The sequence below is a fragment of the Protopterus annectens genome, chromosome 1.part2 (assembly GCF_019279795.1).
Source record: "Protopterus annectens isolate FY-2018-M chromosome 1.part2, PAN1.0, whole genome shotgun sequence".
Taxonomy (NCBI): domain Eukaryota; kingdom Metazoa; phylum Chordata; order Ceratodontiformes; family Protopteridae; genus Protopterus; species Protopterus annectens.
In genome coordinates this window covers 660,162,981-660,182,172 of record NC_056727.1, presented here as the reverse complement: position 1 = coordinate 660,182,172, position 19,192 = coordinate 660,162,981, and the positions used below count along the sequence as shown (strand labels likewise).

Below are 19,192 nucleotides of genomic sequence, written 5' to 3'. Positions count from 1 at the left end.
TACATGACTTTTGTTCTCTTTCCAGTTTCCTCTGTATCTTTTCTAATTTTTATTTTATGAAAGCATTCAGCAATTAATGGCAAAGCAAACAAAAGCACTGCAAAATATGTTTTTGGATTGTAAATACAGAGTTCCCTTGGACTGTAAACATACAGTTCTCTTCAGTTCTCTTACATGATGTTAGGTTATGGGTAGATTCAATCTAAGTTACATTGTTATCTGGCAGATATTGCTGCCTAAAATGATATCACTTCCCCTAAACATACAGCAGCAATGCAATACTGCCAGAAGTCACTAAATAGTACATGACTTTCTGGTGGCTAAATTTCAAGGTCATTGTGGAATGACCTTTTTGGCACACAGATATGCAGCCCTGTCTTTAATTAAGGTGATGTGTTATCAATTATTGTCTATCTTTCCTATGCTAAAAGAACATTGCGCGTAGACCAAGGACCTGATGTAAGTGATGTGTGTGGCATCAGGAGGTCTACCTAGTTAGGCCATACAAAAGCAAATCCCATGGCAGGCAGGAGAGCACATGTGACAGTGCCGGCTGCTCTACTCTACCCTACCACCCCTTCCCAACCCACTACGAGTGAGACCCCACTCCTGGGGATAATACCTGGAACACTAAGGTAAATGGGACTATAGATTCAGACCTAGAAATGGCAGCTGATGGTCAGCTGGAGGGCATGCAAGGTGGGTGGAAAAAAACATTAAAGAAAATGTGGTAGCTAAGGTTGTTACTGGATGGCATTCCATCACAAAACTTAACACTTGTGACACTTCTGTGTTTTCTGTTATTACTCATGCTGAAAAAAACTTTTACAAGAACTTCCTGAAAGCGTTCTTCAATCAAAGCATTCAAATGCTTTGTTAGGAGATGTATTGCTTCATCAAGTCACAACACTTTACATCAAAACTCATCAAAATTATGTGTTTTTGAATGTCAATTTTCCACACTTTTTTCTCTGTTGTGTGACCTGGAGTTTGCATACTTAAGTTGGTTGTGTGGGATCAGCAGCCCCCTCCATGGCAGATTTTCTTTTTTTTAAGTAGAACAATTACTTTTAAAAACTCATTGTTTAGATGAATGACCGATACAATGAAGTAGGACCTGGTAAGGTAATAGGATGATACTTTGTGACTTCCTTAATATCATTGTCTGAAATTTTATGTAACAGACTTCTAGGCAGTCCACCAATACTGTCATGTCTCCTGAACCCTCTAAAGGTCATATAAAATCATAATCTGGTAGTAGTTTCACTTGACTCTGTATTCTTGCTTTTACTCTAGTAATAAAGCTCTTATGTTTTCCATATAATATTAATAATGGCCTGTGGTCAATGAAACTTGAATTTTCTACCCTAAGCATATTAATAAAATTTATTTTCTCCAAAAATGAGTGCAAGTGCTTCCTTCTGAATTTTGGAATAAACGATCTTTGCTGCACAGGCATCAGGACTTTCATCCCCCAAAGTCACAGCATGTTGAGTCAATGTACCTCTGCCATAAGCTGAAGCACTGCAAGCAAGTAAAACTCGTAACTCTGATCACAGTGTGATATCGTTATCATAATGCAGCACTTGTTTGCATTTTAAAAGCATTTTGCTCGTGTTATTGTTATTGCTGTAATGCATTATCTTTCAGCTACCTGATAATAGTGTATTTTCTTTAAATTGTTGACATCATGGCCTAATGGTTAAGGTGTTTTCCTTACAAGCACAAGGTGCAGGGTTTGAGTCTCACAAGGGATAATTGGCTAGGCTTAAAATGGCTCACAAGGGCATTTAGGGGGTTGGGAGGGTGGACTAATGGTTAAGGTGTTTGCCTTACAAACACAAGGTGCAGGGTTTGAGTCTCACAAGGGATAATTAGCTAGGCTTACAATGGCTCGCAAGGGCAGTTAGCCTAGTACTAACCTATGAACCTATGATGTGAGCTTGACATAATAATTAATCAAGCCAAGAATCTCTAGTAACTCATTCACACAGGTTAAGGAGCACTGCATAATGAATGACATTTTACTTTCTATAGGGGAATACTTATTCCTTTCTGGTCTTGAATATGTCCAGGATATTCAGTCTTTAATTTGACTATGCCCTCAGTCTAAGTTATTAAGAATCATCCAAATCCAACACTATATCCGAATCCCTGAAAAAGATTTCCATTGTTCTTTGAAAAATAGATGGTACAGAGCTTACAGTGAATGATAATCTCTTGTACACAAGCTTCTATGCATATTAACCAGATTGTACTTTTTAACACTTGTTAATAAGCGGCACCGGACGGATATAGTTTTAGGAAACACCGCACCGCCATTGATCATGGCTATCACTTATTCTGTTTCAGGGAATGGAAGCATCCCGGTACTTATAGACTGATTAATAATCAGTTATATAATCACCACAAGTACATACGGCATTATCCTGTTTCACAACAGCAGTAATTAGAGTGGCATACGTGCTGTACTTCACTGAAATGTCCCTCCCAAGCCTTTCAAGCTCTTCATACAATCATTCCTCCACTGTAAATTGTAATGTTTACTTTTACAAAACTTTGTTGTGACACCTTAATTTACAAAAGTGCCAACTTTAACATTATACATGTCCCAAGTTCCTCATAAGACTCATCCTCATGCAAGTCAGGTTCTTCCTGCACTAATTTAAACTTGGGTAACACACTGATTCATAACAGTTTCCAGTTCGGTACTAATTTCTGCATCCAGTTCCTCTTACACAAAGCAGCACTTCCCCTTTTTGCTACAACTAAAGGTGAACATTCTTTACATAGCTTGCTGTAGCCATTATTTGGCTCAGAACAGCCTGTCACATGTTTATATTTTCAATTTCACCATAGTGTTCTATATGCACTTCTTATGAAACAATGCATGATACACTCATTCAGTTATCATAGACACTGCTTTCCCTTATCTGTTTCCATCTCTACTTTTGTATCATTTAGAATAATATAGAAGCAAACAATTCTTTCTCTTTATGACAACTTCCTACAAACATTGATAATTCAGTGTCAATTTTACCTACTTGCTTGTTTTTATGTATGTATCTATTTATCTATCTATCTACCTAACTATAACATGTTTGCCATAAAATTATTCATTATTAATTTATGACTTGACGTAGTTAAGCCAAGTCATAAATCATGTCATAACATTGTTTTTATTCTTGATTTATGGCTTGACTTACTGCAATATATTCATTTTATATGCCTAATTTTTCCACAACTGTGTTATTTAGCCTGTATATAATTATATTCTTGTGGAGTACAATTTTTATTGTAATATATCTACAAGAAACCTGGTTAGGTGACAATAATCACTTCAACACTGTTGAATTTGTTAAATCTGAAATACCTGCAGATGGGAAGAATAGATATGCTGGGACGAAAAGTGCATAGATTCACTTGGTAAAGTTAAGTGGAGGACTGAGATCCAGACTGATTAAATAACAGATTATTTTTTTTGGATATAGACATTATTAAATTTAATAATTTTAAATAATTATTATTAATTTTATTAAATTTAATAATTGTACTGAAATATTAAATATATGCAACTCAACAAGTGGGACAGAAAATGAAAATCAGGGTGAGCTCTGGACTTTGTTAGTAATAACAGTATCAGAGAATTTAATGTTAACAGTTATTGTTAACAGTGATTTTGATGCCAAGACAGGTGCCTACTATAGCTATGATGATTGGTTAAAGAACATTTTAACATCCTAAACCTGGTAGACTTCTTTGAAACAGTTACAAAGGCCATAGACAAGGGCAAGGTAGTCCACACAGCCTACCTGCACCTCGCTAAAGCCTTTGACACTATCCCTCATTCAGGAATCATTGATAAACTCAACAACCTTAACATAAACCCTTACGTCACGAGATGGGTGGCCAACTAGCTCATGGACAGAACCCACACAGTAAGAGTTGCTGACTCCAGATCCGACTCCAAACCAGTGACAAGTGGAGTACTCCAGGGTTTCCTTCCTGGGACACTTCCTGTTTGGTATATACTTCTCTGAAGTGCAAACGAACACCAAGGGTCTATGGCTAACCAAGTTCGCAGATGACTGCAAACTGGGTGCCATTATCAATTTCCCCGCCGACATAGACATGCTGCAAAAGGGCCACACCGAGACTGACACCTGGTGTCAAAATCATGGCCTCAGACTAAATGCCAAATAGTGTACTGTTATCCCCTTTGGCAAAAACACAGTACCCATGAATTACCAAATAGGGGAAAGTTCGCTTAACACAGAAAGTATTATTAAAAGACCTTGGGACCCAAGTGGATAGTAACCTCTCCTTTGATAACCACATTGCCACAATGGTCAAAAAATCTTTCTACGTGGCTCACTTAATCACAAAAGGGTTCGCATCTAGAAATAAGGAAGTCATCGTTCCCCTCTACTCATCACTTATCAGACCCCTCATTGAATACAATGCCCCATTTGGGATGTACCTCAAAAGACACCTACAACAACTTGAGAGGCCCCAAAAGTACCTCACCAAGAGAATTGCTGGCCTCATACAATTGCCTATGCCGACCGGCTCAAGAAACTCAAACTCTACTCGGTCGCATACCTCTTACTCCGAGGAGATCTCTGTCTGACATACTAAGCTATGTCAAACCCAGAATTATTGGTCATGCTCCACTTGAAGAAATCCCAATCTCCCCAAGCTACACACTCTAGGAACCTAAACCTCACCACAACAATGAATAGGACATGCTGAAGGGATAGATTTGTGTCCCAGAGACTTCCCATGCTCTGGAACAAGATTCCCATCCACATCAAGCAGAGCTTGTCATTAGCACTATTCAAGAAAAATCTTGATAAGTGGATGGGTGATGGGAAATTCACCCCTGGGCTTATGTCTGGGGCACTGCTCAATAGAGGGGCAGGAATTTAACAATAGATGAGTGGTGAAAGCCAATACACTGTTGGCTAGGCCTGCCTTGGCACACAGGCCGATAGCCTAGTACCTACCTATGAACCTACGAACCTATTACAGACACTGAAATTAAGATAGAAAGTTAAAAAAAATCAGAATAACATCTTTTTTGTAATACAGTTGATTTAAATGGGAGAGACTTAACCAAGAGGGGGTGTACTGTTTCTTCATATGAAAGAAGCTGAATTATATGTTATTATTTGGTATCAGAAGATTTATCACAAATTTTTAACTTAGGACTAGGTATAAAAAGAGAAAGCAATCACATATTATTGGTTTTGTAAATAAATGAAATATGTTTGGTCAGTAATCCATAAGGTACTGTCCCCTCAGGGCTGGCACACAAACAGCTGAGGTGGACAGCTTGGTTGAAAAGTGATAAGTTGGATCAATGTCCAAACAGAACAGCTTGAAGTTATAAATAATGCACAAAGTTGGCAATTGAATTAGGATGGCACTTTCAGTCATAAAGACATTTAAAGAAAAGGACTGTGCTAAAGATAAATAACAACAGAGGTGGATTTAATGTACAATGTTAAATGAAGAAAAGAAGGAACAGAATAGCCTTGAAAATGGTACACAGATAGGAGTAAAAGAGATACATCCGTAAACAGGTGAAAAGATCTGGTTATAAGAAATATATAATGAAGACAATTATAATATGCATCTGTTTGCTGGAACAGAATAGTATTTATAATAAAAGAGCAATATAAAAGGGCATTTTGATTATAAATAAGGAAACTGTGAAATATTTCAAGTATGAAGGGGTGATGGAAGCAAACATGGAAATCAGATTATGAGTGACAACCGCACAATGTCACTATTAAAAATGGGTTTGATTGAGGGTGAATGGATAAATGTTACAGAAAATTTTAGAACAGATTCTCTGGAGCAATGTATTAGAATTAGAGAAAGAATAAATCAGCTGGGCCAGGTGGCATTAGTCATGAAGCATTTCGGATAGATGCCATTAGGCAGGCTACTATACTGAGAAAGTATGTTTATAATAAATTGAAAGAAAAGGTAATTCTATACTTTTGCTTGGATGGAATGATAGTCCCAAATTACAAGAATGGGTAAAATCCAAACCCAGATATGAACAGACGTGATTTTAACAGAGAATACTCTTAATTTTTTTTACAACAATGGTGTTACAAGAACTAAAAAAAAAACAAATCTTAGAGACAATTATATATTTTGCCCAGTTTGCTTATATTGCAAGACATATGTAGCTGATGCATACATGTGATTTGTGCACTTATTTGAAAAGTATTTTGTTATAAGGAAGCAATCGCTGTATATATGTTGTTTCTTGACATATAACCAGTATTGCTCTAGTTTATGGAATATAATCCCAGAGAGAGGTTGTCTGGATTATTTTAAAATTGTTTAACCTACTTTTTGTAGAGAAATTTGGGTACAAGTTATTTATTTGAAGAAAAACAATTTAGCCTCAAGATTTAGTATGGACAAATGAGTTAAGCAAGAGTACATATTAATACACTGACTATTCTTACTTTACATTGCTGAATTATTCACAAAGTTATATGGTGCAGGAGAAGATTCACTTAAGAAATAGGGAGTTCCCTGCATTAAGCTTTGGAAATGGCATGTTCTTCCTGGCATCCTCAAACTTCTCACTAAAAGAACAAATGTGCATATTAGAGAGTTATATGGCATGTATGATCTGTCAATTAATCTTAGGAAAACTAAAATTATACTGTATAAAGTGCAAAATAAGAAGCAACATGGCATCAGAAATGAAGGTGAAATAAAAGGGCAAATCTGTGGTCATATTTGGATATAATTTTTTAGAGATACAAAATATGTACAAGGCAGTTAGGAAATGTAAAAGCAATGACTGAAAAGTGCAACAGAGGACTTAAAAGTGCTAATATGTACTTGAGGGGGGGTGATGGTCAAACTTTTAGTCAAATCCATTAAAGCTAAAATATACTCCTTGGCCCAGTATGTAACTGATTTTTGGTACAGTAATAAGGAATTATATTTGTTAAAAAAAGTATATACATTTCTTAAGAAAACATTGTTCTCTCTAGGATCTGTTCCTGAAACATACATGGGACATGAATTATTGTTATTGAATGCATAGCCGGCCTTAGGCATAGGCCAACTAGGTGGCCACCTAGGGTGCCACACTAGCAGGGGCGCTTTTCCAGTATTTATTTAATGTAGGTAAACCAGGATGGGGGCACCAGGTGGTTATGGTGGGGGGGGGAGTGCCATGGAGCCCTTTTCCTAGGGCACCAGTTGACCTAAGGCCGCTCCTGATTGAATGTAAAAAGCACTGCTAGATGCCCAGATTGTTGCAAGATGGATTCAGCTGGTTAGAGTAAATGAAACATAAACAATGGCTGATGTGTTAAAGTAACAGATTTTCTAGAAAAATTAAGGTATTTGTAATCTTCGGTTTTGTAAAAATGTGGATCTGATACTTTAGCGGCAGGGACTGATATATTTAAAATATTACATTAAGAAAAACATTAAAATAAATAAAACTTGCATCACACGTATAAGAAAGATGATTAAAAACATTGGTATAATAAAGAGAGAAATTATTTACAAATCAGCCTGCCCTGTTTTCTGTGCAGTGCAATTATGCCAAGACAATTTGACAAAGTATCTGAAAGTGCTAACCTTTTGTTTGGTCTTTACTTTCCAACCTCCACACTACAAACCAAGACCTCTAGCTAACCACTTCAGTGGTTTATTGCAAAATGGAAGCCATTGCCAAGTCACTGTCTCACTCCCAAGTACTGCAACAAGAATTTATACTTGTAAACAGCTGGTTTGTTAGCAATGGTCTTACATTACATGCTAAGAAGTATAATACAGTCACATTTGGAAAACCATCCCTCCTTCCTGAATATGACATAGTCAATACCTCACTCCAAAATGAGAATGTTGTTACAGACCTTGGAACTTGAGTTAATAATTCCCTCTCCTTTAATCATTATATAACAACAGCAGTCAGGAAGCCCTTCTACCTAGCATATCTGATCTCCAAGGGGATATCTACGTGATTCAAATAAATCATTATATTCAGCATTGATTAGGTCAGTCGTTGAGTAGAGTGCCCCTTTGGGATGTACCTCACCAAACATATCAAACAACTAGAAAAAAAACAGCCATTCCTAAGAAGCTCATTGGCTTAAAACCCTAAACTACTAGAAAAGACTAGAAACACTGTCCCTTTATTTAGTGTTTTGTAGACTCCTGAGGGGAGATCTATGCCTTGCCTTCTGAGCCGTTAGGGATCCAGTAGTCCAGAATATTTTCATAGGTATGTATTAGACTAGCTGCCCTCATGGACCATTTTAAGCTTATCCAATTTCCCTTAGTGAGTATAAAACCATGTACTGTTTGTCTGTAAAGTTAACATTTTAACCATTATACCAACCCCCAACCCCATCATGACAATCCCCAACTCCATTGTGCCAACCCCCTAACTCCTATTTAACACAGTGCCTCCTTTGTAGCTCCACAAATCAAATAGTCCCACAAATACCAGCAGAAGGAATCTAAATCTTCAACACCAGATAGTATATTGAACAAGGGCTAGAAATAGATTCATTACAGTGTCTTTCACACCTCTTGAATAGATTCACACTGCAGATTAAGCAATGTGATACATTACCGTCCTTCAAATGGGAAATGGATAATTGAATGCACATTCATAAATTCACCCTGGTTTTACTGGCCCAGCTCTCCTCAAGAGAAGAGGGTCAGTCTGTAGGTACTAGTAAAGCAAGTAGCCACAAGACTTACTTGCCTTGTTTTCATAAAACCCCATGATCTATGAAATGAAGTAGAAGACATCATTCATTTTTTGATGAAATGTCCATATTATGAGCAGCATAGGATGTATATGATGACTATATCTTTTGCATATGGTATAAGTAAAGACTATATGGACACATAAAAATAATGGAATGTTCTCAGTTATGGAACCATATTTGATTAAAATCGTTGCACATACATTTCAGCTGATGCAGAGAATCAGGAAGATGTTTGTTAAGGCTAAAGGAATAAACTAATGCAACAAAAAGAGAGTCAAGCAGAATGATTTTTTTTTTTACAATAAATTTGATGAGATAATATTTTGTTAATGACAATGTAAATTAACTCACACACACACACACAGACACACACACACACACACACACACACACACACACACACACACACACACACACACACACACACACACATATACACACACAAACACACACACACACACACACACACACACACACACACACACACACACACACACAAACATTCATGCAGGAGCATATGATTGCAGGTAGAAGTAGGCTATCATGGGTGGTACCAGTGTGGGTGTGCACTGCATAGTGGCAACACTATCATACAAATAAGGAAGAAATGGGGTAGCTAGAAAGGTAGAAAAAGGGAGAGCAGAAAACAGAGGTAAACATAGACGGCTGACCATAAGACATTAATGGTGGGAGGAAGGAAAGAAGGAAGGAAGGGTATTTTGATAGGAAATACAATTCCTTTTGTAATTCTTACAAAATGAAGGGCAAGTTGGGAAGGTCCCAAGGGGTGCTTGTGGCCTGAATAGAGGAAAAATGGTAGATTGTAGAGACAAACAGACAACCATGGAACAGAGACACAGATAGGGACAGTATATACACACAAAGGGTAGAGAGGACAGTAGATCGATGCATATTCAGAAGGACAGTTGGTGATGAAGAGAGAAGCGACAATGAAAACGGAATGAGGAGTGACACATAAGGGAGGTAACACACCAGAAAAGGCATACAGTGGGATCCTAAAACAGTTGACTGGCCCACCATCCAAGAAGGCAACAAACCCAGTCATCACTCATCAGGATGATTAATGTCATGGGCCAGTTGTTGCACTGGAGACCCGAAAGGCAAGGCTTGACAGCCACACAACTCCACCACTCATGCTAGAAGGTGCTTCATGTTGTGAAGATTAATGTGCAATTTCTGGCACGCCTCATCAGCAAACAGCTTCTACAGCTGATGCTGGCATATCAGTGTGACCTCTCTGACCCTTTTTCATGAATGTTTAATACCCAAAGGGGCAGACATGGAGATCACCAGTGATCAAGTCACCTCCAACACAACGACCATCATCCCTCTTCTTAGAGGCAGCCAAGTCCAGATGCAGTGGCTGGCAGAGACTGAGATAAGTGTGGCCTCTCTGCCTCCTCCTCTTCCACACCTGGATTTGCAGAAGCATGACATAGTGAGAAAAAACACAAGCATATGATGTACACTTGCAGGTGTACAGTGGGCTGGCACAAAACGCATACACATCCACTGCCTGGACAGGTACTCCAACTTTCTGCAGTACCCAGCCATGTTAAGAGGATGCTGCACAGCAGCTACAAAACAAAGTACACAGTGGAATAACACTGCACAGGACAGCAGTACTACCCAAAAGCACTTACAGTACATTGCTCTCTGTCTCTCCTGAACCTCTGCATCCAGCTGTCTGAGCAAGTAAGTCAGTCATAATGATGATGGTGATGATGATGATGATGACACTGCTTTCCAGAATGGGTATTCCAGGGGAATCACTCAACACCTGTGCCAGCTAATACCAGTTGTCCACCTTCTTCATAGGATCAACATGATGGCCCAGCAGGCACTCCTTAATACCTCTGTGCAGAAAAAAATGGTATATCCCACTCTCCCACAGGCAGCCATAGACACTCAATAGGAACATGGTAGCTCCTAATTATGGATACATGTTTTTCAATAAAGAGTTGTGTAACATAGTGCTACACCATCGTAGTATACATGTGTATACCGAATGCACAATCATATAGGTCATGCTTCACGATACACATGGCTCATGATAATATATACGGCGACTGTAGCATACACAGGCAGTGACTCAAAAACATTGGCACTCTCAGGTTTAATCGGCATAGCCACTATACTAATTTCTCACTGTTAACATGATACAAAGCACCCCCCTTAAATTTGGTAAAGCCATTTATAACTGTATAACTAAGATGCAGTGGAATTTGAGTACAAACTCTGTAGTCATGAAGTATAGCATAGATAAGGAAGGAGTCCTACCTGGTTAAGAATGTTTTCATCCACAATTACAAACCCTGTGGTGGTTGTCAGGGAGACTGAGGCATGTGTCTTGTTGTAGATGTACCTGGGATCCATCACACTGACATGGCAGAGCAGTGACTAGTGTATGTGTGTGTTTGGGCGGGTGATCAAGCTGTGAACATGGGGTGCTATAGGACTTACTTGCCAAAGGGGTGTATGGTTCCAGGAATGTATATAGAAGCATGAGTATAGTACCAAAAAAGTGAGGGTGAGGCTGGGGTTCATAGGTGTTTACTAGGCTAACGACCACAAGGGCCTTTTTAAGTCTAGCCATGCATCCCAAATCAATGACAAGTTCTGATAACCTTGATAAGTGTAAGCATGTGTCTGGGAGATGAACCATTTACAGGTTATCTGTTTGCATCAGAGACATAGGTGCCAAAGCAGGGATGACTTTCCGTTTTCCCATCCAATTGCCCAAGTTGAACTTGAATTGGGTTATGGAGAAACTCTGCTTCACATGGATGGGGAGCCTATTCCATAGGCGATGTAGTCTCTGGGATACATACCTATCTCTCCAGTAGGTCCTATTTATATCACAGGCAAGGTTTAAGTCTTTATAATGGGTAAATCTGGTACTGTTTTTTTGTGGAGATGCAGGAGGTCCATCAGAGTGGGGTCTGACAATGCCCTGTATGCCAGACATAGATCTCCCCTCAAAAGCCCCGTAGGAGACAGAATACAGGGATAGGGCCTTGAGGCGGTCTGCATAGGACATATTATTTATGCCCTGTATTCTTTTAGTGAGGAACCTCTGTGGATGTACCAGTTGTTGGATATGCCTGGTTAGGTACATACCAAAAGGGGCATTGTACTCAATGATAGGTCTGATGAATCCCAAATACAGTGGAACAATGACTTCCTTGGACTTAGATGCCATACTTTTGTTTATAAGTTGTGCAACATAGAATGATTTCTTCACGACTGTAGACATGTGATGATCAAAGGCTAGATTACTATCTATGTGTGTCCCTAAGTCCCAGACTACTGTGTCAACTCTAAGGGGTATGTTGTCAATATAATAATTACCAGGGATGGATGACTTCCCAAAGGATATTATTATGCATTTATTGGCATTTAGTTTTAGTCCATGGCTCTGACACCAGTTGTTTGTCTGTGTCAGCCCCTCCTGGAGAACATTTGTGTCAATGTAAGATTCAATGACAGCTCCTAATTTGCAATCACCTGCAAATTTAGTCTGTCAGAGACCACTGACATTGGCCTTGACTTTTGAGAATTAAATGCCAAAAAGGAGTGGTCCAAGGACTGATCCCTGAGGATGTGCAACTCGGTCCCTAAAGAGTGATGAGACCATGGTCATATTTATGTGCATACCATAGTATAACATGCATAGCTACTGATTGACATGCTTTGTCTTCAGATGCACAGGTGCTAGCATGACCACCTAGGGATGCAATGCCTCTGCACACATGGCAAGATCTTCCTGGGCAAAGGTGCTGCTTATAAGCAATACATTGGCCAGATTTGGCAGGGGCTGGTGCAGCATGTGAATGCTCTGGGCATCCACAACAGATGGCTACATCAGGTGAAATGGGGAGTTACTGATATGATATTATGAGCAAAAGAAAAGGCACGGGACACTGTACTAGATAGAGCCACCTCAGGGGAGGGCACCCACCACAGAAGGATCTTGTAGAGGTTGTAGAGTTTTGTATGTCACTTGCCAGCATGGATGATTATTCCCCAACCTATATACCTGGGGGATAGCTTATATGTGAGTGGAGATCTGGTACAAACCACCCTTGTGTCAGTAGGGGAAGCACCAGGTTCATAATGCCCATTATTGCCCACTACTGTAACTGTAAACTATAGTATATACTACTGCATGACTGAAGACCAATGCCGATCTGCATATCTGTCCTTCCAGGTGCCTATGGTCTGCAAAAGCAGCATCCTGCATGAAAAGGTATGTCTTTAACTGTACTGTATAGTACAGTTTCCATGTGTATCAGTATACATTCCACAGTGCTGTTATACAGACATTTCTGTATGAGCTGCGATGGTGTTATCCGTGTCCATACTTTCATAGGTTTCACTGCTGAAGGTTCTAGCACAATAGGGCAGCATAGGGCTGATGCCAACAGAGTATCTGCAGCTAATGATGATGCCAACATGCAAGTGGCACAGTCCAATAACACAATGACACTGTGTCTGCAACACTATTGGAGATGGTTCCCCAACATCCACCTTTACAGAGGCCCCTGTATGACAGATATCCTGTACTTGAGTAGCCAACAGGCTCCACTTGTTGTTCCCAACCCCTCACAGCATCTGACGTGCACTGCCTCTGAAGTGGGTATGCCCATCATAGGGGAAAGACAGAGACGTGTACAACATGACCCCATCTCCAAGACTTTCCCTGATATGAGTGCAACATACCTCTCAACTGTCCAGGTTTTCACAAAATGTCCACACCTTTACCTCACATTTTTGGTCTGTTCCTCATAAAATTTTTGATTTTCTGGCACATCACTGAGGATTGAAATCACTAAATAATGACATATATTATAATTTCAGACTTCATATCCTTAAGAAAATGCATGCTGATACAAAACCTGTTATTCTAGCAACTTTATACGTTTATAAGAAAAATATTTAAAATCTGTACCTATTTTTAGGCCTTTGTCCCCCATTATGTTAGGCCTTGTCCAGATTTTTTGCACTAAGTGGTTGAGAGGTATGAAGTACAATACCCTGAGTCAGACAGTGGTTGTGCAAGTCAGTGATCCAGACACAGACAGCTGCTATGCATAGTGCTAAGAAGATGGTGATTGTCCTTCATGACTTGTGGGAGGCAAGCACTAGCTGCACAATGATGTGAGAAATAGGGAAAGAGAGCAACGATTCCTGCTGAATGCTGCCTCTGTAGATGCAGCCAAACATTTAGTCTGGCTCTGCCAGGCATGCCTCCCCTGGATATGGAAGGTTCTAGATATGAAGTGGCTGGGCATAGACCATCCCATGTCAGACTGCAGCATCAGTGTCACCTGTGCACACATGGTCTGCTACCCTGGCCATGGATGTCATCTGGGTCATGGATGGCATCACCCACTCAAGCTTAACACATGGAACTCCTTACCTTGGTGCATGTGCATAGTCCTGTAGTCCTGGCACTTCCCTGCTACTGACTGGATTCAGCACTAACACCACAAGCCAACGCAGTCCACATTGGCAATGGTAATCATCATTACAGTCCAACCCACATCACTGGAGGATGTGATCCCTGACTCCCCATAACCTCCCAGAGTACATAGCTACTATTTTCACCTCCTGTGACCCCCCCCCACCCATCATTACAATACTGCAGTCACCAGTCCCTTTGTCTTCCTTACCTGTGCTAGTAATGATTACTCTGCCTTGACCACCCCTAAATCTAATTGGGTATAGTGATGCCTGATACCTCACACTGCCCTACATAGTCTAGATTTGATACCACATGTATGATTTTTCTCTTTATCATTTCTTTTGTGATCTATACTTGTAAGCCAGATTCTACCACTTTGTCAGAGCTGTAATTTATTGCAAATGCCTCTGTCTCAGCTGTAGTTCTGTTGCTGTGTAATCCTCTTCTGATTTTCCACCCTGCCTTTCTGTTGCTATTGCAACTTGTGTGGCAGGTTCTCCCATGATGTTCACCTGCTGCTTCATTTACTTGTACATTTTTTTGTGTAGCATAGTGTGCATAACAAATATCTTGCTCTGTTTGCCTAGACTGTATTGCAGCTTGCCTCTTGGTGCGTTTAACATTGGAAGTATTCCTTCATTTGTCCAAATACCTTTCAGTTATTATTATTATATTAAAGCAAATATGCTTTCTGTTTATGCAAGGGCTATATATAAATTATTCCCTGTATGGTCTGAGGGTAGAGTATTAGGATCATCACCCAGGGCTATAGAACATATACAGCATTGCCTGCAACACACAGCAAATAACATATTATGTCTCATAGACTGTCAGCATGCATGATACCTGTGTGTATTAAGGCTTCCTTTGGAGGTGGTTTTTGGTTTGGTTGTTTGTGTGCGTAAAGGTCTGTCTAGCTGGTATGTGTCTGCACCTACCAGTACTGTGACTCTGTGGGAAGTCTCTTCACAAGAATCACTGACATATCTGACATGTGCCATATATGTGAATTGTGTACACTGCCTGGGTGACACACAGACATATTATAAATAACACCATGAGCATTACAAACCACCTGGCAATTCAGGGCATGGAAACCCTTTGACTTTAAGTACAACAGGTTGTCTGGATTGGCGGGGCATTGACAGCAATATGGGTGCAATGTCTATCATCCAGGACCTCAGGAAGATAGACTACCTCATAAAAAGCCCACATGGTGTTGTTTATCTACTTTGGTGGCCTGGCAAAAAAGATATGCAGCTCCATATGTTGTAGTGGTTCTACTTGATATGATCGACCTTTCACAATATCGAAATCCATATGGCCGAGACCATATGATTGATATTTGAAATGTTGAACATACAAGCAGACAAAAAAAAAAAAAAAAAAACTAACTTTAACGATGCTAGCAGGGGGGCTGCCCTCCCCCCAATATACCAACTCCGAGATCGCACTGCAGTGTAGAAATGGAAATCTTTCCATTCTGCACTGTATGGAAATGCCTGTTCACCATGGTCGAAATTTCAAATGTCGATCATATGGTCTCGGCCATATGAATGTTGACATTGTGAAATGTCGACCATGTGAAGGGCACCCGTTGTAGCATAATACCAAAATACTAGGTTAGGATTTCTGAAACTGACATCTGTAATATCCCTAACATGTCCCCTGCAGATCACTGAAAGGTCCTTATTGCTACACCTATTAATGCTACACATACGTTTAGTCTCACACTGCTTATAAAACTCTTGCTTTGGTTTACTTAGCCCTACGTCACTTGAGTTCCCCTTATCTTAAGAAACTTCTCAACTTATACCACTCTGTGAACACTCTTCATTCCTCTTTGAATGGACTGGTTCAGCTCCCAAGGTCCATTTATGTAGTTCAGGGCCTTTGCGTACTAGGCACCCTTATTTGTGGAATCTCCTGATCAGCTGGATTGATGATTTTATGAGATAACTGAAAACACAATCTCTCTGACCTGGTTGAGGAAACCTAATTCGCTGGCTGCTGGTTCATTCTTTATGTACCTTCATTTTATGCCTTTGAAATAGTGCTTAAGTTTAGGTACTTAAATAAACATAAACCTGAGCTGGAACATACCTTTTTGTCCACAGAAATGGGTATACCATGCATACACCTCCATTCTACTTGTGGATGACATGGTTTGACTATAGTCTACTATTTCTTGGTCTGTCAGGATAGTATGTCAAGTTCTGTCTGTACTGCCTCCATTGTCACAGATGGCCATGACATGCAACATTATCTTATGTTCAGTATGTAAGCTAACTAAAATAAATAAGCTTGCATGTCGAACATAATAAAGTATTTAAAATAAAACTTTTTTCTCTGGCTGGCCTTGGGCCCCCATAAAGCTGTGGGCCCCAGACAGCTGCCTGTTTCACCCCTATTATAATCCACCAGTGATTATGAGCACTGGCTCTGATAGTCACTACAAATATATGTTGCTGTGCTGCTGCTGCTTCTCCTAGTGTGGCTCCTGTAATGTATGCCACAAATCTCGGCACTCAGAATGGATAAGCATGGCTCCTAGTGATGCCTTTTTATGCATCGCTGAATCAACCCACAGCTTGGGGTTCTTTCATTTTTATGTTCTGCATGTCACATCTACATGAGGTTCATGATTTACACATCATTATGCACTCACTAACATGCACTGCATATTGTAATATTTTAACCACTGCACAGCCATGCAATTTGTGTCTTAGAATCACCCACCTTGAACATGGCTATTACATGTGCTATTTTTTGCTGAGCACTGCACTAACCCCCTATGATTCCAAGCCTTTATTTCCATTTCTGAATGTTGTGTTGAATTTTTTGAAGTTCAAAAGGGACTGAAGCATCATAACAATATGACATTCTGTAAATGAATATAATTTAAAATAGTAATAGAAACAGGTTAATCTTTGCATGAATATTTTGAATACTTCTGTACTACAATCTTTTCTTAATGTTATGAGTTATAGACTAAAAGTCATCAGTTTTTGTTGTACTGTAGGCAAAAGAACAAGCTGACATGGGCACGAAGAAGCCAGAAAGAAACTACAGCATGCTTGATCTTGTTCGAACTCCAGAGATGAGAAAAAGATCATTTGTTGCCTTCTACATGTGGTAATAGTGCAACTTTTACTGTCAAAGAATTGTGAATATTATCATTCTCTGTCTCTGCTTCTCTGCACCTTATTGAAACTGACAACCTAGAAACATGAGCATCATGTGCGATAAAACATTAAATGTTTTCTGTGTGCATTTATGTTGGAAGTGTGACATACTGCATAAAAAAACACCCTGAAATTTATCAGTAGTTTATGGTCTCCATGGAATCCCAGAGGAAGAATGACGTAGAATGTTGGCCAGATTTTAAAAGCTTTGGAGCAATGGAATGCAGAGGTCTCAACCATCCTGCTTTCACTACTCTGAAGTTATTCTTGCATCCCACCCCTGCCCCCCCCCCCAACCAGGGTAACATCATCTCAGGGAAGAATTCACCCAGTTCGGTCCTAAACAAAGCTGAAGTATTGAATTACCAGGAGTCCTGTTACATAAGGAGCAGGTAATGAGATTCTATAACAAGCTCGGCTAATGAATTTCATTACTTTTATTTAGCATTGTGTGAACATATCTGAGAACTCAGCAGGGACACCAAGTCTGGCCACAGTTCTGTGGTGCAACCTCTCCACCTGTATGGTAGACCTGGTACTGCAAGCAGGGAGCCTTTCTGTATTACCAGGACTAACATACAGTTGCAACTGCATGACCACAACACCATCCTGCACAGCAGTACCATTTGTAGGGCTGATGGGTGAATGTAGGTATGTTGGCCAGCACAGTTGTTATGCCTGCATTCTAACAACCCAAGACAAGGGATGGCATACATGACCACTAGCAAATCAGAGAATTGCATCTAGGTTTAACCGATAGGACACCTCAAGTCATCCTCAATCTAGTTGGCTACCCACTAAACCCATCTGTGAATGCTCCCGGTCTCCGGCCCCCTTTTGGCTCCCAGATATTTCAGTACAACCCCACCTCAGTGTGGAACTAGGTAATGCAGGCGGTTTATCTTTGCACAGTTACTGCTTGTAGTGCCTAGTCGCATGTACAGCTGAAGTTTCATCTTCACTGAAACTACACATTGAAGACAATGGGCTTCTCCGGTGATTCAGTCATGTACATTGGTGACCGTAATCAATGTACAACACACCATCTTATTTCATTAAACTGAGCCCAGTTTCCCCTTTTGGAACTGAGAGTATGGCTCGTGCTGTCAACACTAGCATATCTTGAATATTATTCCATGCCCAAGTCCTTATGAAATCTTGATCGGTACTGTGGCATAAAATGCTTTCCACAAAATGGCAGAATTATTTACCACTTGTTTTAGTGATGGTGTAACCTGAATTTGATTTAATTAAGCAAGAGAAGCAGAAGCTTTTCCTCTCAAGTTGGGAAAATTGCTGTCTGTCTGTCTGTTTGTCTGTTTGTTTGTTTGCATTTTCTTTCTTTTTATTGTAACCTTTTTTGGTTTGTTTTTCTCATATTCAACCATCATCTAGCATGTTTTAAGTAGTGTTTTATGCTTTTAAACACAGGAAGAACATTTAGAAAACTATATATCCTGAAGAAATTCTTTCCAATGCATCTATAACCATTTTGTCTTTACATTTGCTTTTTTGTTCTGACATTTCCTTGGAGTTATATCATGTCATAGTAGAATGTCAAACAATTTTTTGCATTTTGATCAGAAGACTAAAAATACTCTTACGTAAGTTATTTTATTAACTGACTATTGATGGTCAGGTCTTACATTATTTGTATATTGTTTTCAGGCTGCAGATATTAGCGTTTATGCAGAATAAAATGTCCTGAAAAAATAATGCATGCCAACATTTTATAAGCTGAGACATAGTCA

At 39.6% G+C, this 19,192-nt stretch overlaps 1 protein-coding gene across 1 annotated transcript in view; it reads left to right on the top strand.

The window, feature by feature from the left end:
* The window catches only part of LOC122790645 (solute carrier family 22 member 13-like), a 367,537-nt gene that overhangs the window by 190,606 nt on the left and 157,739 nt on the right, over window positions 1-19,192 (top strand). Inside the window, exon 6 of the mRNA XM_044058173.1 lies at window positions 17,279-17,391. Coding sequence (XP_043914108.1) covers window positions 17,279-17,391 — 113 coding nt within the window. The remainder of the gene's footprint in view (window positions 1-17,278; window positions 17,392-19,192) is intronic.